This window comes from Typopeltis vanoorti, chromosome 5 (assembly GCF_054136105.1).
Source record: "Typopeltis vanoorti isolate ZY-2024b chromosome 5, IOZ_Tvanoo_1.0, whole genome shotgun sequence".
NCBI lineage: Eukaryota > Metazoa > Arthropoda > Arachnida > Uropygi > Thelyphonidae > Typopeltis > Typopeltis vanoorti.
Window position 1 is genome coordinate 41,907,105 of NC_143553.1, and position 22,229 is coordinate 41,929,333.

The 22,229-nt window shown below is 35.2% G+C and overlaps 1 protein-coding gene across 2 annotated transcripts in view; it reads left to right on the top strand.

The window, feature by feature from the left end:
- ReepA (Receptor expression enhancing protein A) overlaps positions 1–22,229 on the top strand; it is a 194,292-nt gene that overhangs the window by 113,379 nt on the left and 58,684 nt on the right. For both annotated transcript variants that reach the window (XM_090392373.1, XM_090392374.1), the window contains one exon: positions 13,953–14,066. In XM_090392373.1, coding sequence (XP_090248499.1) covers positions 13,953–14,066 — 114 coding nt within the window. The remainder of the gene's footprint in view (positions 1–13,952; positions 14,067–22,229) is intronic.

The window sequence follows — 22,229 nt, forward strand, 5'->3', positions numbered from 1 at the left end:
CATTGTATGCGTTTAATACTCTTAATGTGTCATTAACGCATGCGTCATATAGCATGCCATGAATTGTTGCGTGATTATTTCAAATTATAAGGCACCCAGTTGAACAGCGGCAGGCACACACAAATTGGTCAACGGGCGCTATGGTGCCTGCAGGCATAGGGTTGGGAACCCCTGTTCTAGAGTGTATCAATAGAACTATTGTCTGACCACACATGTGAGAACCCTTGCTGGCACAGTGCCAAGAAGAGTCAAGTCGTGTTGAAGGGGAGAAAGGAATAAGGCGATGTATGAATTCGTCACCAACATGCAAAATCACATACATAAAATTTTCCTACTATTGTACAAGCAAAATAGTTACCACTTTACAAAGTAGAATTTTCATAAAAGACAAGCTTATTTTCCGACATATAATAATAAACACTCATCATTAATTACCTATTATTGGAATGGATTTGCCTTCTGCCACGCTCAGAAGTGTACGAGCAAAATAGTCAAAATAGGGATCTCGCATCTGTGGTTGGACAGTAATATAAGATACTATGATCACTTAAACAAAATGGAAAGTGAAAAATTAACCATCTTGGTGTGAGTGGGAAAGTGAGAAGGAAGCTCCTGAGGAAGACCAAGATATATATTTGGATTAATGCACTCATAATTATATCAATTTTGAGTGCTGTAGAATATATAAAAGTTGATGTCATCTTGACAGGTAATAGACTGATTAGAAAGAAAACTACTGTTGAGAAACTTAGTAATAATGCAGTCTTACATGTGTTACATTATTATAGTGTCTGGTTCATTCCTTGACAATATACACCAGAAATGATGACATGACATTAATGCTTCTTTTAAATTTGGCTCATGTCCTTTTTCTGTTTTGTTTATTGTGATCACAGATGTACAGTAGGAAAGTTACCATCATTTGAATACAAAAAGGGAAACAATTTTTAACTGGGCACATCATTGTAGTTCTCTTTTGTATACGATTTTCAGGTAGCACAAGGTATGTGCCTACTGAATGACACTATATTAAATATGCAGTTTGTTTTTATGTAATAGACTGATTAGAAAGAAAACTACTGTTGAGAAACTTAGTAATAATGCAGTCTTACATGTGTTACATTATTATAGTGTCTGGTTTATTCCTTGACAATATACACCAGAAATGATGACACGACATTAATGCTTCTTTTAAATTTGGCTCATGGCCTTTTTCTGTTTTGTTTATTGTGATCACAGATGTACAGTAGGAAAGTTACCATCATTTGAATACAGAAAGGGAAACAATTTTTAACTTGGCACATCATTGTAGTTCTCTTTTGTATACGATTTTCAGGTAGTACAAGGTATGTGCCTACTGAATGACACTCTATATTAAATATGCAGTTTGTTTTTATGTAGCATCAGATTATTTTTTAATGTCATTATTTTTAACTGCTTTGCCTGTTTTTGCCCATCTTCACTTCCCTTATTTTTCTCAGAATATTAGATCAGCATTTTAAAATTTGGAATAGTCTTTTATATTGTAATTGGTTTTTGGTTAATTTGTTACATACTAGCCATGCAGCTATATCCATATTACTGAACTGAACTTTTTGCTAAAATGGTGCCAAAAATAAGGCATACTCCATGTGACATGACAGGTCATATAGTGAACACTGTCTTTTATTTTTCTCACTTGTAAATGCATGTAATGGTGTGATGTTTTTAAGCAGTCATATTTGTGCACAAATGATGTAAATAAAGCATTTATTTATATCAGATACAGAAATTAATAATTTTCACTAATGAGAAAGGTATTCTGAATAGCTTCGCTTAAGGAAACATCCTGTTCAATTTGATCATCAGTCTACGCCATTACAAGTTTTCCATTTCAGCAATATTATTATCATCCTAAGACCCTATGGAGTCATGGACTCATCTAGGAGGTTAATTTTGTCATACATAGAGCTCATACTGTGCTTTAAACACATTCAAAGTCTCTGTAAACACCACACTCTCAGGCAATGCATTCTAATCATTCGCAACTCTCCATGCAAAAAACCTGCTTCTCACTCCCTCGCTCACACCCTCCTTATACAACTTTCAGAGATGACCTCTCCCTCAGTCTTCCACCATTTTATGAAAAACCTCTTGATGGTTAATCCTATAATAACCTCTTATCAACTTGTACATCTCTATCATATCACTCTTCTTCCTCTTATCCACCAGAATCTGCAAATTGCATCGTCTTAACCTTTCTTCACATTCAACATTTCAGAGATCAGAAACTATTTTAGTCAATTTGCCTCTGGACCTTCTCCAACATCTGTTCATCCTTTAGAAAACCAGGTGGCCAAATCTGTGTACAATATTCCATAAGTGGCCTAATCAGAGCTTTATGCAATGGAACGAGAATCTCCTTACTTCTACAAGTCAGTGTCCTTCACATCATTGCCAGAATTCGTTTGTTGTCCTCACAGTTTCGGCAATATATCCTCTAAATTGTAGATCCTTATCTGCCATCACCTCAAGATTTCTTATTTCCTCAACCTCCAACAATATATCCCCACCAAGAGGACATCGTCAGCATCCAGGAATGCCTTAGCAGAGCTAATCTCAGGTGGTATGGTCATTTAAACAGAATGGGTGAGGAAAGATTGGCAAAACAAGTGTTCTCTGCCAGGTTGACAGGAAAACGACCCAGAGGAAGACCAAAATATAGGTGGATTGATACGGTACAAAGTGCCTTAGACGACAGAAATATAAGATCTGATAATATTGGAATCTTGACAAGTAACAGACTGATCTGGAGGAAAATTGTAGATGAGAAGTTAGTAACGATGTAAATTTTTCATGTAATACTATCATATCCTGTACACCCCTTGAGGTACATGGCAGGAATTTGATGATGATGACATTTCGCATTGTCATCATCATCAAATTCACTCAGTCTATTCAAGTCTTCTTGTAAGGCCACATCTGCTCTACTCCCCATAGTTCATCAAAACATTGCATCATCTGTAAACAAGCATATATCCCATTCACATCATCTCCAATATCATTAACTTACAGGTTAAACAGCAGTGGGTCTAAAACAGACTCCTAAATCACACCACTAGTGACTCTTCTCTTCTGGTGTATTGCCTTCCCATACGCAGCTTGTTGATACCTATCAGACAGCCAATCTCCAATCCAGTGCACTAGTCTAATATCCAACCTCATCCTCTCTAGTTTGACTATCAATTTATCACACATTGATTTATCAAAAGCTTTTGCAAAGTCTAATTATCTATTTATTGTAATAATAAGTAGATTACTAAAACATGACCTCCCTTTAGCAAATCTGTGCTGTCCATCAAAGATAATACCATTGTTATCAACCCAATTCTGGATCCTGATTCTCACCAGCCTCTCCAACAATTTAACTACAACATGTGACACACATATTGGACTATAATTTGATTCTTGAATTCTGTCACCTCCTTTATGAATCAGTACAATCCTGCCTTCCTTCCACTCCTTTGGAACTTGACCCAATGTACGACTCACATTAAACATATATGTCAAGGCAGATGTCAACTCCTTGGCACATTCTTCAAAATATGTGGTGATATATCATCAAGTCCCACAGCCTTATTAATACAAGTTTGCTTAATTCCCCATACACCTCTTCCTCACTCACGGTCAGTTTCTCCTCCTCATCATCCACTGCTTTCAAACTCTCCATGATGTCATAATCACAAGGATGAAAGACCTTTATGAATTGCTCATTAAATATCTCAAATATATTCTCTGCAGCAGGTGTCCTTGTACCATTTTCTCCAGTCACTACTATCCTACCTTTTTTTTTTTTTTTTTTTTTTTTTTTTTTTTTTTTTTTTTTTTTGCTGGCTACATATTGCAAGAGCTCTCTAGAATTTTGTTTGGCTCTATTAGCTAACTGAGCTCATACTGAACTTTTGCTACCCTTGTCAATTGAGTCACTTTCCATGTGTGTTCTTTGTATTCCTCATGGAATTGATTATTAGTACTCCTCCTATGTTTCCTCCATAATGTCCTTTTTCTCTGTAATCTCTTATTTAATCTTCTGATCCTTAGAATACATTTAGACATTCCTTCTAGTAGATAGTTCTTGAATATCACTAAGCAGTGTAGATCTCCTTTCCACCCAATTGCCGATTCCATGCTACAGTTGCAAGCTGTCTCCTGAGCTTCTCATAATCACCAGCCTTGTAGTTCAACATATACCCTTTCCTCACAGAAGTCCTCAAATGGTTGATAACCACTCAGGTAAATCACTTCATGGTTACTCTCACTAACTTCAGGGAGATTTGACACATCATTTATGATAACAATCTCTGATGAGATGATACTTAAGGATACCATCCCAAATGCGAGAACTATTTAATGGAAAGATTGGCAATTTGTATAGAGTTCATAGCTATTCAGAGATGAAGTAGTGTTATGTGTGAAAGGGAAAACCTACTTTTTTGGATTCTAAAGAAATATTTGCAATATGTTTAGTGCCAATAAGACTGGAGTTTAGTTATTCCAAGAAGAGAAATCTTTTATCTAGCGTTATGGGTGTTGTCACAAATAAGACTGGAAAGGTTCTTTTTTTCTGAGAAACAAGACAGATTGAGTTTTGCTAGCACTGAAATTAACGAAATTAACTAAAATCTCCCTTCTGTAAAATGCTTTGGAGATCAGAATGTAGGATTATAGAAATTGATATGCTTTGAAAGTTTGATAATTCAAGTAGTGCAAGGTTTGCTAAGTGAGAAAGAGGAGTGTAGTATACTGTCACAACAAAAACTATAGATTGGATTTGCAGTCATCTGGAGAAGACATGACAGCACACCCAACCCATTTTTGTTGGGTGTGTTGTCATGGCTTATGCAACTTGCACTACAAAATTCATGTCAGTTTGATCTTACAATTGCATTTTTATTGATGTATCCAAGTTTTAAGAGGTATGGCACATCAGTGCTCATCTTAATTGGTCTAATGCAATTAATTCTAGGATAACTTTGAATACTTTAATTTATCAATTAATTGTAACCAAACCTGCATAGAGTGGGGGACAATGTATTTGTTTTAAGATATTGTATATTAGAAAATAATAATGAAGGAGAATGCTATATTGGTATATTTAAATTACTCAAAGGTGTAAAAAGTTTATTTTTCACTTGGTTAGAGTATAATAAATTTAGTTTAATCCTTTATCCAAGTGTGAGCAAACAAAGTTTGCGCCTGAAAGTATCTTCAGGACTGGGTTAAGGTGGTACAACATCAGGGCAACTCGTTGCAAAGGTGGAGCAAGCTACCAACACTCCTATCTCAGTATCTCCTATAATGCAAAACACATCTCCTTGCGGATATGTCTAATGTTATGCATTAAGGGAAGGGCCACTACCCAGACTAGTTTCGACCTTTATTGAGGTCTCTTCAGTGGGAGCCAGGCCCAAGTGGAGACATCAGGCAGAAGCATTAGCAGGTCATCTCTACCTATAGGAGTTGTCAAATGGTGTGCCACCCTTTTTTAATAAATTACTCTGGATTTAGAGAAAGATGTTGAAAGTTTATTTTTCATTTGGTTAGAATAAATTCAGTTTAATCCTTTATCCAAGTGTGAGCAAACAAAGTTTGCACCTGAAAATATCATAGGTGATATCTCTGAGATGTTCTTTGATACACGGCTGAATTGATTTATCTGTTTGTCCATAATATGTGGAATTACAGCCACACCAAAGACAGTACATATACCTGAATACTTCATATTGTTGTTTTAGGTTTTATTGGTTGAACAAGGATCAAGGTTTTGTTTAGGGTGAATAAGGCATGAATGTTATATTTCTTGAGGATTTTTGCCAGTCTTTTAGAAATTGAGCTGAAATGTGGAATGGCAATATAACCTTTCAGATCATTACTCTCTTTGGCATGGTGTAGGAGAATTAAACAAGAGTTTAGAAATTGACTGTTTATTTACAATAACCATTCTTTTAAAAAATTGATAAAAACAGCTTTAATACTTTGGCAGTCTCTTCTTCATCGCTGATTAGAGAGTATGCATGGATTCCTTAAGTAGAAATAATACCAAACTTTTGAGATTGATAATGATGGGACTGAGAGAGAAGATACGTAAGCTTTACATCAAGAAATATATGTATATATATATAGAAAGAAGAGAGTAAATGAAAGAACAGAGCCTTGTGGAATGCCAGTATGAGATGCAAAGCTTAATGATACATCCACAATCACACAATGTCCATCACAGAAATCTGGTAATCCAGTTGCCCAAGTCGTAAAAGAGACCATATGATGAGAGCTTCTTAATAGGCCTATGTGCCAAACCCAATCAAATGCTTCACTTGAGATTTTCCAAATGAATACCTGATTGTGATCTGAGTCTAAAGTACAAACGAAGTTCACAATACTCGGAAAAGTTACTAGTGAGGAATAGAGTGTTTGAAGAATGGTTTATCTGGTTTATTTGTTAAGTGCACTGATCTCACAGGTTGAGATATACCAAGGATAGTTTGCTGTCTCTAGTGATCTTACACAAATTACAATCCTGCTTATTAGGATTAGCTTGTGTTCTGGTAGGCATATATCTAATATAAAATAGTAGACTTGCAAGTCTTTGACATCTTTACCTGCTAGATAAATGTAACTGTAGGATGAAAGTAAATCAATGTTGTGGATATTGAACGTGCTTGTAGATGCACTGTGTCCCAGCTTCTCCCAATTTACACACTTTTAGAAGTTGAAACCTGAGTTTCTGTTAAGAAAAAGAATGTTGCTTTGGAGATTGGAGATAGAAATGAGTCTGGAACTAAGAAATATCTTTGTGAAATGAATTTGAATGGCTTTGGGAGGTTTATTGTTTTTGGCTTATAGCCTATTTCTTTTTATTTGACTTTTCATAAGTGGTTGTTTGAGTTGGGATTAGAAGAGACATGCATGGAATATATAATAATGGACTTTTTTTTACTAAAACTTTAGTATAAGCTTATATGTCCATGTAACATAACACAATTATAAAATATTTAATGGATAAAAATACATTGAGGATAAAACTTTGCATCATGTATTTCTCTGGTGTAACAGTAGTATTGTTAAGAGCTACAAGTGCTGAAGGTAAACAATTAACATAATTTGAATTAGTTAAAAAATCACTTCTAAAGTGGCAGTGACATATTTGTTGACTAGCTCTGTTTTCTTAAATGAGATATGGCCTTATTAATTATGAACTATTGATAACATTACAAATAATCTATGGAATGTTTTAAATGAACTAATATTTTCTGTACTGTTTCCATTCAGGCAACTGTTTTTTCTGCCTTAACAATGAAAAAATGTCTTGTTAAAAAAATTTGATAATGTTCTCTAAAAAATACAAACCATATGTTATCTTATGAAGCCCTTAATATTTCAGATTTCATTATCAATATTCAGAGAGGCATCCATGGCCTTCCAACTTAAACTGCTAATGCCTTAGGATTTGAAGTTGCGCAATTCCAGTTGTATATAGAGCAGAAATTGCTAACCATCATAATGTTACAAAATATATTTCTAGTTGTCTGAAGATTGGCCACAAACAATAATATTACTGCTACAGCTGATAAAATTAAATAAAATTTAATGTTGCCTATTAAATAAAAACAAATGTTAGTGATAATGCTGGAATACCATTGATAAATGCTTCTTATTGCAGGGCTACTTATAGACCACCTTCTTATTGTACTTCTTGTAGACCATGTGCTTTTAATCCTACCAGATTGCAAGTCAAGAAGTTAGCAAGACTTTAGAAAACTTTCTTTGGTTATACTTTCTTTTGTTAAAAAAAGTTCAACCAAAATCTGTGCAGCTTATGGAAGACCACAAAGAATTTGTGAATTGCATAAAGTTTTTGCAAGAGTCAAAATCCTTAATATCCTGTTAGTTTTATTAGTGCTCTTAACTCTTTGTCAAAATTAATTTCTTCAGTTTACTGAACTGTCCTTCCTGCAAAAAAATTTCAGATTTTTTTCAAAAATCATATACCAGGTTAACTTAAAATGGCCCATTGCTGAGCTTTGATGTTATATCATTGTTTATCGATATACTGCTACAGGATACCTTTCAACTTTTAAAATTTTCCCTTGATATTATTAAATTTAAATAAAATTTGTATGTACAGTTGACCCTTGAAGAAAGGATGTGCAGGTGTGAACTGCATGAGGTCCTTATTTGCGTTTTTTTTTTTTTTTTCCCTTGAATTAATATATTGGAAAATTGTTTGGAGATTTGCAACAATTTAAAAAACTAACAGACGAACCACGTTGTTTAGAAATATCAAAAAAATTAAGAAAACGTTAGGTATGTCATGAATGCATAAAATATATGTAGATACTAGTCTATTTTATCATTTGCTACCATAAAATATCCACAAATATATTTATATAAAGTTAAAATTTTTCAAAACTTCTGCATATAAACACTTATAGACCATACATGGCACCATTCACAGTCGAGAAATGTAAACAAATGTAAAGATGCAGTATTAAATCATAACTGTATAAAGTTAATTGTTATTAATTAGCATAAAATAATTTTATAACGGTTCATTAGTGTATAGGCTAGGCTACTGCAATTGATACAATTGCCTAGTGCAATTGTATCAATTGCACTAGGCTACCATGAGGCATAGAATGAATTCTATCACAAATCGTTATAACTCTAAATGAATGTGAATAATTTCTTTTTTTACATGATCTTTTCATTTTTGATGTCTAGTAAGCAATGCATATAACATCTACAGTATGGTTTGTATCATATAAGACAATATTGATGTAGGTACTGACAAGCATAAGATTCATCTCGTAAACAGATGATGTAAACTTGCTGTACCGATAATACAGTACTGTAAATGTATTTTCACTTCCTTATGATTTTCTTTGATATTATTTTCTTTTCTCTAGCTTACTTTAATGTAGACGATACATACATACCATACAAAATATGTGTATAGATGTATGTCTTGTCTTATCTCTATTTTGTGTATTTTTCAATAGCCAAGTAATTCTTATGAGCTACCTTGGCAACCTTAGCAATATAAACTACATCTCTTTACCTGCTTTTTCCTGGAAGACAGTTCCATCACAGCTTATGATTTATTTAACTCAGAATACATGTTACATTTCTCAACTTTAAACTGAAACCCATTATCAGCATTTAAATCATCCTGCAAGCTATTCTACACTGCACTGATTAATTATTACTCTGCCCAATTTTGCATCATCAGCAAATAACTGAATATTTACCTTCCTTATTTCCTGTATCATTTATGTACGAATTACACAGTAGTGCTAATATAGAACCTCTTGTTGCACACCTTTAGTCACTTTATTTCTCCTGGATTCTATTCCTCCACCACTTTTTGGTATCTTTTCTCAGTATCGATGTAACTAGTGTCATATCCATCCCCATCTGTTCGAAGTGCATAACAAAGTTGCATGTACACTCATGTATAAAAACCTAAGGATGAACACTATTTCTGAAGATTACAACTGAAAATTCAGATGAATCAGCTTGGGGATATAACTTATGATTTTGAGTAAAAGTGGTTACACATTCATATTTTCAACACAAAGGGTTCATGTGGTAGCACTCAACAAGATTAAAGGCAAATGGCTGCAATAAGTGAATAGTGTTTGAAGGAAACTCTTTCATAAAGGAATAAAGTTGCAAACATAATCTAGATCAGCGGTGGCGAACCTTTTTATTTGTGCATGCCAAAAATTTGCCAATTGCTGACGTGCCGGACAGTTTTTAATAGGGGAAAAATTAATAGAAAATTAATCTAACTTAATTAGTTTATTTATTTATAAATTTATAATATATATATATATTTATAATATTTTATAAATAATTTTAATTTTATAAAAATTATAATTTTATAAAATATTTTATTTATAATATTATTCAGTGTAAAATTGATTATTGTATTATTAAATTGATTTTAATGATGGTTTGAAAAAAAAAAATGGTAGTGAGAAATATATTTATGCATTGTAACTCACAATAGAAGTCAGCTGAGTAGGGGAAGCAGCAGAAGGATGTCAGCTAGTCAGTGAAATGTTTACCGTATTTACTCGAATATAACTTGCACCCCAATTTTACTTTACGAAAAAAGACATTAAAAATTTTGCATATACCTCGCATACGAAAAATGTTTAAAGATGTTCACGTTGAGGCGATAGTAACTCACTCCCCACAGTTAACAACATGCCCTTCCCAACAGCTATTATATTGCAGATGCAAGAAAAAGTAGTTTTATTGTATCCCTGAATAAGGTACAGAGCCTTTTGCAGTCTGTGTAATGTATTTCTCAGCAAATAGTGCAATTACAGACAGCTGGAATAAAAACGGCAGTAACTAATGAATCACATGTCCCTTCTCACAGAAACTGTGCTGTATAGACTCAAGCAAAACCATATGTCACACAGGAAACACAGTATCTAACTAAAAACTATTGTCCAATTTTTCAGTTACATGACCAGCGGACTCAACTCGCACAAAGTTTCAACCAAGGGTTGAAACTTTGTGAGATTTGAGGCGGCCGGTAATGAGAAATTCTGTCGGAATGATAAATGACACCCTCATGAATGTGTTAAAACTAAGAAATATATAGTGAATGTTGGTATGACAGTTTCAGATGTTATGGAATTCGGTTGAAGAGAATTAGCATTTCAGCTTAACAATTGTCGGTTGCCTTTGTCTTTGGGGCACATGATCTTTTAATACCGCACAAATCATATACATGTCTTCATAGCTGCTCTTTCGTGTAAAACAAAATTTAACTTGTGCGTATTGTAACAATTAAAAAAAAAGTTTAATAATTTATAAGTGTATAAAAGGATATCACCTGTAAATCATCGATGTGCCAGCAAAATTGTTGGACATGCCACCTCTGGCACACATGCCATAGGTTCGCCATCTAGGATCTAGATGATTTCACTTAGTCAAAGAATTATTGGAAAGCCTGAAGGCCACAGAATTGCTAATATTGCCAGATAGTTTTGAATCTCACATAGTGTTGTATCTAGGCTCTGGGCAACATTTTAAACCAATGTAATGTGTTCCACATGTTCTAAGAGGTCGCCCTCACTCTACCATGGAGCATGAAGGCAAATTTTTGGTTATAACAGCAAGTCGTAATCAGCACACCACAGAAGGTCAACTTCATTCAACAACAGGTATGTGGATATCTCAACAGACTGTGGCAAGGCATCTGCAACAAGTAGTCCTGTATCTAAAGACCTGTACTCTGCATCCCTTTATCTGCAGCTCATTATAGAGCACATTTCAGTGGTGTTGTATCCATAAAAAATGAACAAGGCTAATGTACTCTTTACAGATGAGAGTCGTTTTAAGTCTTTCCTCTGATTCTAGACAACACTTGATCTGCCGTGAAAGTGGTACTGCTTACCATTGTGAAAATGTTCTTGAAAGGGATAGATATGGCAGTGCTGGCTGGGGTCATGGCGTGAGTAGGAATTATGCTTAATGACCACACCAAGCTACAAGTGCTTTAAAAAAGAACTATGACTGGTAATCATAAATTACCAGTCAATGGTAATGATAAATGACCACACCAAGCTACAAGTGCTTGAAAAAAGAACTACAACTGGTAAACAATATTGCAACAAAGTTCTTCAATGTCATGTTTGATTGTTTCATGGTGCTGTAGGTGGAGAATTCATTTTTATGGATGACAATGCCACACCACATTGTACATCTGGAGATTGCGGATATTAATTGAATGGAGCGACTGGCATGCACCCCAGATCTCAACCCCATAGAATATGTTTTGGACGCAATAGGGAGATGCATTGCTGCTCGAAATCCCTCTTCAGAAAACAAACAATGCCTTATTATTGAAGGATCAATAATAAGGCCTTGTTTGATTGTTTGCCTCAAAAACTCCAGAATCACTTGGTGCTAAGCATAGTACAACGTTGTGAGAGCTGTATTGCAGTTCGGAGGTGGACATATTCCATAATGAAATGTCTCTTCACACAGTTTTCTGTAAGCAATGCACATTAATTCCTTAACTACGTCCTTAGGAAATTTATAACTTTTGCCAAAAAAAGACATATTGCAATTTAATTTGTAAGAAATTTATAGCACATTTTTTGTGTAATATAATTAGTATTCTGATGTTTGAAGTTTTTTTTTTTTTGGAAGTTTTTTTCCCACTTGATTAGACTATAATAAATTTAGTTTAATCCTTTATCCAAGTGTAAGCAAACAAAGTTTGCGCCTGAAGTATCTCCAGGACTGAGGCAACTCGTGGTAAAGGTGGACCAAGCTCTCATCACTCCTACTAAGAGTAGGAGTGATGAGAGCTTGGTCCATCTTCACCTAGGATTAAACTAAATTTAACTAAACTAATAAACTAAAAGGATTAAACTAAATTTATTACAGCCTAACCAAGTGGGAAAAAAAAACTTCCAATATCTTTCTCTAAGTCCAGAGTAATTTAATAAGTTGAGACACTTTTTGGCAACTCAGGTAAATATGACTTCTCCATTGCTTCCATCTTGTTATCACCACCTCTGGGTCTGGCTTCCACTGACGAGACCTTAATAAAAGTCGAAACCAGTATGGGTAGTGGCCCTTCCCTTAATGCATAGCATTATACATGTCTGCAAGGAGATGTGCTTTGCATTATGGGAGATACTAAGAGTAGGAGTGATGAGAGCTTGGTCTAACTTTGCCACGAGTTACCTCAGTCGCAAACTTTGTTTGCTTACACTTGGATAAAGGATTAAACTAAATTTATTAAATTAGTATTCTGACAATAAATTTATGTCTACATTTGGTTGTAGTCATAAATTTTTTCACGTACAGGTAAAAATGTAGTTTGTTCTTAGCTCTTATAGTATTCTATCAAATGCCTTTGCAAAATCCAGCAGAATTGTGGTATAGCCATTCCCTTTATCTAACTCAGCTGTCGCTGTATTGCTTAGGCATGACTGACCTTTCACAAAGTCATGTTGCCCCTCATAGAGTAACATATTCTTATCCACTCATGCCTGAATTTGCTCTTTGATCAAATTTTCTAGTACTTTTACCACCACTTCTGAGATACTGAGGGAATCATTTTGTCCACTTTCCACTCCCTTGGGACTCTATGAGAGCAAGAGACTTAAATTTAAAGCCTAGTTAAAAGTGTTTCCTCTGATATACCATCTAATCTCACAGTCCATTGATGTTGAGATTCTGCAATATCAGAACCTCCAATTCATCCACCTCTGTTCCCACATCAGTGTCCTTATGACATATGTCAGAGCAATAACTTCATTTAGATGATATACCATGCAAAGTGAGTTCTTTAGTCTGCTCTGCTTCTGTCACCTCACTACCATCAGTGATCGTTAAAGTTATCCTTCATTCTTCCTCTTTCTTGCTGCATTGCAAAAGAATGCTTTGGGATTTCTTTAGTCTGCTCAGCTAGTTTCTTTTCATAATCTGATTTTGCCTTCCTTACTATGCTGATACCTTTCTTGCCCAACCTTTGTAGTGTTCATGGGCTTGCTAGTTGCCTTTCTTCTTGTACACCCTCCACAGCACTTTCTTTCTCTCCTGCTTAATGATGCTATTGATCCATCAAAATTCCACCAGATGAATCCGCCTGACCTTGGATGTACAGTCTGATATTGCTATCTATAAATGCCCCTTAACTATCTCTCATTCACTTGCATGTTACCTAGTGGATTCTGCTGAGTAGCCAAGATATTACTGATTCTGCAAACATTTCTTAATAGAAATGTTTGCAGAATCAGTAATATATTGGCTACTAACAGTGAATATATTTTTCAGATACTTGGTCTTTTCTTTTGCATTTTTGTATAATGATATTCTAAAAAGAATGTATCATATACAAATTATAAGCAGTAGTATTTTTTTCTTTTCTATTTCAGGAGATAGATGAATATATTGCAAAAGCCAAGGACCAAGGTTACACAGCTATGATACAGCTAGGTTCTAAAGGACTAAGTTATGCAACAGCTGTGGTAATGCAAACTGCTATAAAGGTAAATTGAAATGATTATATGATCTTTGTTTATAACTAATTTTCAGCATACATAGAATCAGCAAGTCTGAATGGGTGCATAAACATAATTCTGACAAGTGTATAATATTTCTTTGTACCTGTTTTCTAGGAGATACAAATCTATATGTTGGCAAGTACCAACTACATCCTCTGTCCAAAAAGAAACCAAACTTTTGATAGAAAATAAAACACAGGCCAGTTATAATTATTAAAATAATTTATTTCAATCAAAATACTCTCCCTCAGCTTTGATACAGCATTTGGCATGGTCAATTCATTCGTTAAATGAGTTTTTTTTTATATCGGTTTTTGGGATACTGTTGAGGGTCGTGGTTACTGCTGCTTGAACATTTCAATGGTGTCATATTGCTTTCCTTTCGTCAGCAAATGAAGTCTGGGAAAGAGAAAGAAGTCGCAGGGTGCTAAATCAGGTGAATACGGCGAGTGATCCAACACACAAACTTGGTTTTTGCTCAAAAACTGTCTCACAATGTTTAAATGATGAGATGGTGCATTATCGTGCAAAAGTGACCAGCTGCCTGCATCATAATATTCTTGCTATCGATCACTTCAAAACTTTGAGATAAAACTCGCCATTGACCGTTTGGCCCTTGGAATCGTAGAAACAAATCAGCATTGTTTTTACTTTTGACTTCTCCAAGTGACTTTTTTTTCAGATGCCCCTCTTCTGGTGGTCTCCACTTAGCACTCTGGCACTTTGTTTCAGGCTCATACTCGAAACACCATGTTTCGTCACTAGTAACGATTGTTTCAAGGAAGTTTTGAGTCCTTACGAGCAGTTTTAATGAGATCCTTGCAGTGTTCAATTCAATACATTTCTTGGTCATTGGTCACCTTGTGGGGAATAAATTGCGAATTCAATTTACGAAGTCCCAAACTCTTGGTGAAAATGTTGTGCACAGTTGATTTTGGAATCCCCAGTTCATCTTCAATCAATCTCACGGATGATTTCGGGTTTTCTTTGATGAAATCACACACTTTTTGGATGTTAACTTCACTCAGTCCAGTTTTTGAACGTCCCGGGTTTTCGTCATCCTCAAGTGTCTCATTACCACTTTGAAATCACTTAAACCACTCATACACTTGAGCATGGGATAAGCATTCATCACCTTAAGCTTTTTGAAGCATTTGATGCGTTTCTGCAGAACTTTTACCAAGTTTAAAGTCAATCACAGCTCTCTGTTTGAAACTCATTTTCTGACTGTTCATCAAAACACGCTGTCACTCTTGGCACTATAACTCGGCTTCTAATGAAACAAATATCATACAGTTGAGAGAACACTAATGAAGGTTGCTGCTTTTGACAATAAAAAGATACAACAGGTGGCGCCACTAGTTTCTTCTATTTTCAAAAAGTTTGGTTTCTTTTTGGACAGAGGGTGTAATCTAATCTTATGTGCAAAACCACTCAAATGTCTTTTTGGATTAATGTTTATACAACAGATGTGCACTGCTGCAAACATGTGCTTCTTCCTATGCCTCTATAGTCCAAATAGAGCCAGCCTTGTCCTCCTGGATTGCTTGTCACCAACCCTATCAGTCCAGTAAATTAAAGATACCAAGAAATTATATACTTGGTTTAATACTTTATCCAAGTGTAAGCAAACAAAGTTTGCACCTGAAGTATTTTCATTGACGTATTGACCCTTTCCATAATGCATAGCATTATACTTGTCTGCAAGGAGATGTGCTTTGCATTATGGGATACTAAGGCAAGTGATGTGAAGTCATATTACCTTTACCATGAGTTGCTTCAATTCTGAAAATACTTCAGATGCAAACTTTGTTTGCTTACACTTGAATAAAGGATTAAACCAAGTATATAATTTTTTGGTATCTTTAATTTATAGTATAATCAAGTGGATAAACTTTCAAAAACTACCTATCAGTCCAGGCCCTTACTTCTTCAGTTGGGACATTGCAATATGATGTTGATATCTTGACTGATGATATATATCCATCTTGTTGTTGGTTTATTTCTTGACCAGTAGTGAATGCCACTATAATGAAGTTACATGATAATGAATGGAAAAGTCCCAGCCTAAATCCCATAGTACTGATAGTACTGCTGCTATTTCAAAGTGTATTATTACAAACAGGAAAAGCTAGAAACCGTCTCTAATAGCAAACTGAATTTCCTACCAAATGACATCACAATCAGTAGACAAATGAAATGGCAAGAAATATAACAAAGAAATCCTGGGAAACAAAGGGAAGGGCAGGTCTTAACAGATAGTGAACTATATTTTATCTAAGACATGCTCAAAGAACTTTTTTGTTTACTCATTGTCATGTGTTAACTGTAACATGTAATGTACTCTAAGGATGCTTGTTTAAAATCCAGAGAAATATAAGCCAGTTAATTAACATCTTTTTTTATAATTTAGTTGGTTTGGAATTGTAATACCATTAAAATTAGTTATGAATACCTTACCTAAGCTTCTATGTTAGAAGATCTGCATTTATTTACAGAGAACACAAAACTAAGATTACATCAGACACCGATAGTCTGACACGGCAGGTCTTGTTCAGTATGCAGATTTTATTAATCAGATTTCAATAAAGTGACTTTGAAAAATGTTCTTAAATCACTGAAAAAGTTACTGCAAGGGCTCTTGAGGGGGCAAAGTTCATCATCATCATCAAATTCCTGCTATATACCCTCAAGGGAGTGTAAAGGATATGATAGTACTACATGAAAAATTTACATCATTACTAACTTCCTATCTACGGTTTTCCTACAAATTAGTCTTTTACTTGTAAAGATGCCAATAATATCAGATCTTATATTTCTATCGTCTAAGGCACATTGTACTATATCAATCCACCTATATCTTGGACTTCCCCTGGATCGTTTTTCTGCCAACCTGACAGAGAACGCTTGTTTTGCTAATCTTTCCTTGCCCATTCTGTTTAAATAACCATACCACCTGAGATTAGCTCTGCTAATGCATTCCTGGATGCTAGCAATTTCAAGTACTTTCCTAATATCGTCATTTTTAATATGATATTGCCATTGATGCCATCTCTTCATTCCTCTAATTTTTCTCACGTCATATCTGTTGTCTCCAGTCTTTGGTCAACTGTTTTACAGATCCATAAGTTAAAATTAGTTTGAACACTGTCTTGTATACAGCTAATTTAGTGTTCCGACTAATTTCTCTCTTATTCCATATGAATTTATTCAATTGACTTCTTACCATACCAGCTTTATTGATTTTGTTGTCTATTTCCATATTTAGTTTACCATCTTCACTAAAAATTGTGCTTAAGAAGCTGAAATGTTTTACTTGTTCCACAGGTTCTCCATTCACAATGCAGTTGACATTTTCAACGATTCTGCCTATTTTCATTATCTTTGTCTTTTTATTGCTGACCTTCATACCATATCTATTAGAACAGTTATTCAATTTAGTCAAGGAATCTTGCAGACTCGTAGCGGATTTATTTAGAAGTATAACATCGTCCGCATAAAGCAGAGAGCTGACATTAACATCTCCAATTCTGATATCATGTTTAATACCACTTTCCATCCATATAGATAATAAATAACAGAGGGGATAATGTACATCCTTGTCTCACACCAGATTTAACATTAAACCATCTTCCTGTACTTCCTTCAATTCTAACTGCTGAATTACAACTCCAATAAAGACTAAGTATTGCTTGATATAATGCCGGGGGGGGGGTGCTTAAGGGTCAAAGCTGTATAACTGAGAGAAGATCTCCACTTAGCCTTTAAAGGAGTGCGGAGAACCGACCAAGGCTTCTGACCGAATGTCCAATGCTCACATTCTCGTGGTGCACCCTATTGGATATCTACCTGGATACTGAACAAACAAGGATGGGCTGGCAATTTGAGATTTAGCTGACAAAATTGTATTCTTATTGGCTTAAACCAATATACAAAATGATGGTACAACATACAAAATTTCATGCTCATGCCGGCTGAGGCATCACCAGTTACACAAGGCCCCCATTGTTTTCGCCAGGGCGAACAGCGAAAAGTCAGCTACTGGAACAAATCTAAAAGCACACCCCAACTCAACATCACCAGAGTTAAAGATCGGTACTGTCGACATAAGAAGCCTGAATGGCAAAGAAATGGAGCTAGCTGAGGAATTAGATAAGAACCAGATCGAAACAAAAGAAAAGACAAACAAAAAAGACAAAAACTGGTGAGATCTTTCTGAGCAATAAATACAAAATGTTATATTCAGGCAATGACAATCAAGGAAAAGAAGGAGTAACCATTGTATTCAACACTAAATACGAGGCTAATCTTCTTGAATGGCTGGCAGTCTCAAGTAGAGTGATGTGGGCAAATATCAGAATGGGGGAACTGGATAATGAGACTTATTTGTGTGTATGGTCCCACAGAAGGTTCTACTAAGATAGAAGTGGAGGAATTTTTTGATGATTTAGAGAAAGCAACTGACACAATGAAAAAGGAAAAGTTGATCCTTGTTGGGGATCTAAATAACAGAGTAGGAAGTGATTGTCAGACATACAAAAATGTTTTGGGAAAATTTGGAGAAAAGAGCAAAACTAATAATAATGGCAAATATCTGTTGGATTTCTGCTCAGGACATGGACTGGTTATTACTAACACCATGTTCCAACATAAAAATGTGCACAAATTCACATGGAGAGAAGAGGCTAGGAATAAGAAAATTCTCATTGACAATGTTATTGTTGATAGTGATGTTTTCTTCCTGGTGCAGGACACCAGAGTGTACAGAGGATTTGAAATTGGAAGTGATCACTATGTAGTCTTGAGCAGGATAAAATTGAATTTCATATTGAAAAGAATAACATGTAAGAAAGTTTCAAAGCGAATAAAAGTTGAGCAGCTCTCAGATGTGAACTGTAGACTAAAATACACAAAGATTATTGAAGTTAAAAAATGAAAGAATTTGAGAACAGGAATCAAACCTTGGAGATTCAGTGGCAAACTTTGAAGAAAGCATTGATTGATTCAGCCAGAGAGGCATGTGGTGAGGTTGTCTGCAAGGATTGAAAAATCAGAACTCCATGGTGGACACAGGAAGTTAAAGAGGCAGTGAAGGAAAAGAAGAAAGCATATCAAAAGTTCCTATAAAATAAGTCAGATTGTGCTCTTAGAGATTATAGAGACAAATGTAAGAAAGCTAAACACTGTGTAAAAACTAGCTAAGCCAAAGTCATGGGAGGACTTTGGCAAGAACATCGAAAATAAATATCAAGAAGGTAGCAAAATATTCTGGAGGTTGTCGAAGAAGCTTAGAAGTGGAGGAAAGAGTGCTGTAAAATGAGTTAGAGATGATAAAGGTGACATGAAATTGGGAGAAAAAGTTATCCTTGAAGTATGGAGTATTTCCTTTGAAAAATTGCTAAATGAAACAATCAGTGATAGCACAGTGGTAAAAAAACACTCAACAGGCATACAGTCAGGAATACATATCCATACTTGAAGTAGAAAAAGCCATCAAAGGCTTGAAATGTGGGAAAGGCAACAGGAGTAGATGATATTCGACTACAAATGCTGAAGTATGGTGGTATAAAAGTCTTACAGTGGCTGCACTGCATAGTTCAAAAGGCCTGGACAGAGGTACGAATTCTTGATGATTGGAGTAGACCTCTCATACTTGTATATAAAAAGGGAAATAAAACTGAATGTGAGATTTACAGAGGTATTTCCCTACTGAGTGTTCCTGGCAAGATTCATGCAAGTATATTTGAGAAACGGTTGAGAAGAATTGTGGAAGAAAAGCTTGGTGAAGAACAAGCTGGATTCAGACCGAATAGAGGCTGTCAGGATCAGATCTTCACTTTACGACAAATAGTCGAGAAAGTGGGAATATAACAAAGATCTGTATTTAAGTGTTGTCGATCTGGAAAAGGCATATGACAAGGTGCCAAGAGAGAAGCTATTCACTATGCTGCAGTTATATGGTGTCAATGGGCCATTATATCAATTTTATTTGAGTTTAAGTTAGCAGTTAGAATTGAAGGAAGTACAGGAAGATGGTCGAATGTTAAATCTGGTGTGAGACAAGGATGTACATTGTCCCCTCTGTTATTCATTATCTATATGGATCACATTATGAAGGAAAGTGGTATTAAAAATGATATCAGAATTGGAGATGTTAATGTCAGCTCTTTGCTTTATGCGGACGATGTTTTACTTCTAAATAAATCTGCTACAGGTTTGCAAGAATCCCTGACAAAATTGAATGACTGTTCTAATAGATATGATATGAAGGTCAGCAATAAAAGACAAAAACAATGAAAATAGGTAGAATCGTTGAAAATGTCAACTGCATTGTGAATGGAGAACCTGTGGAACAAGTAAAATATTTCAGCTACTTAGGCACGATTTTTAGTGAAGATGGCAAATTAAATATGGAAATAGACAACAGAATCAAGAAAGCTGGTATGGTAGGAAGTCAATTGAATAAATTCATATGGAATAAAAGAGAAATTAGTCGGAACACTAAATTAGCTGTACACAAGACAGTGTTCAAACCCGTTTTAACTGATGGATCCGAGAGCTGGTTTAGAAGTAAAACACTTGACCAAAGACTAGCAACCACAGATATGAGAGTCCTGAGAAAGATTAGAGTCGTGAACAGATGGCATCAATGGCAATATCATGTAAAAAACGTGGATATTAGGAAAGAACTTGACATTGTCAGGATCCAGGAATGCGTTAGCAGAGGTAATCCCAGGTGGTATGTTCACTTGAGGAGAATGGGAGAGGAAAGATTAGCAAAACAAGTGTTCTCTGCCAAGTTGTCAGGGAAAAGACCCAGAGGAAGACCAAGATATAGGTGGATTGATACAGTAGAAATATAAGATCTGATAATGTTTGAGTCTTGACAAATAGCAGACTGATTTGGAGGAAAATTGTAGATCGGAAGTTAGTAATGATGTAAATTTTTCATTTTCATGTAGTGCTATCATATCCTGTACACCCCTTGAGGGGTACCTGTCAGGAATTTGTTGATTATATAATGCCCGATTGACACCATATAACTGTAGCATTTCGAATAGTTTCTCTCTTTGCACCTTGTAATATGCCTTTTTCAGATCGACAAAACTTAATTACAGATCTTTGTTATATTCCCATGCTTTCTCGACTATTTGTCGTAAAGTGAAGATCTGATCCTGACAGCCTCTATTTGGCCTGAATCCAGCTTGTTCTTCACCAAGCTTTTCTTCCACAATTCTTCTCAACCGTTTCTCAAGTATACTTGCATAGATCTTGCCAGGAACACTCAGTAGGGAAATACTTCTGTAATTCTCACATTCAGTTTTATTTCCCTTTTTATATATGGATACTTTGAGAGCTCTACTCCAATCATTGGGAATTTGTCCCTCTGTCCAGGCTTTCTGAATTATGCAGCGCAGCCACTGTAGGACTTTTATACCACCATATTTCAGCATTTCTGGTAGAATATCATCTACTCCTGCTACCTTTCCACATTTCAAGCCTTTGATGGCTTTTTCTACTTCTGGTATGGAAATGTATTCCTGACAAAGTTAGTTAAACAAAAAGGGTGCTTAAATGACTTCTTATAACATTTCTTACGTTTCTTATATATATATATATATACTATGGGATGTGAGTGCAAGATTTTATGTAACCATTGGTGTACCACATGGATCAGTTCTTGGTCCATTGTTATTCAATCTTGTGAATTGATGACATTCTGATGGATTTTACAGGAAACATACAATTATATGTTGATGTTGCAAAAATGTGCAGGGTAATCAAGAATTTAGTACTTGCAGAATCATTTGAATAGTCTGGAATTGTGGTCGTGAGAAAATGGTTGAGAGTTCATTGTTAGTAAATATAAAGTCATGCACTTTGGTGTGATTTGATATCCAGTGTCATATTGGTGCGATTATGCTAAAAGAAATTCATCAGGGCTAGGCATTTTGAAAGTTTTAGCAGACAGGAAGTTTAAGTTCAAGGGCCACATAGCAAAGATTGCAGATACAACTTAGAGGCTAATTGCAATGCTGAAACGAACCTTGACATGTAAAGATAAGGAAGCCATTTTGTCTCTTTACATAGTTCAAGTGAGGTCTTATCAAGACCTCACTTGGACTAGTGCACACAGGTCTATTCTCC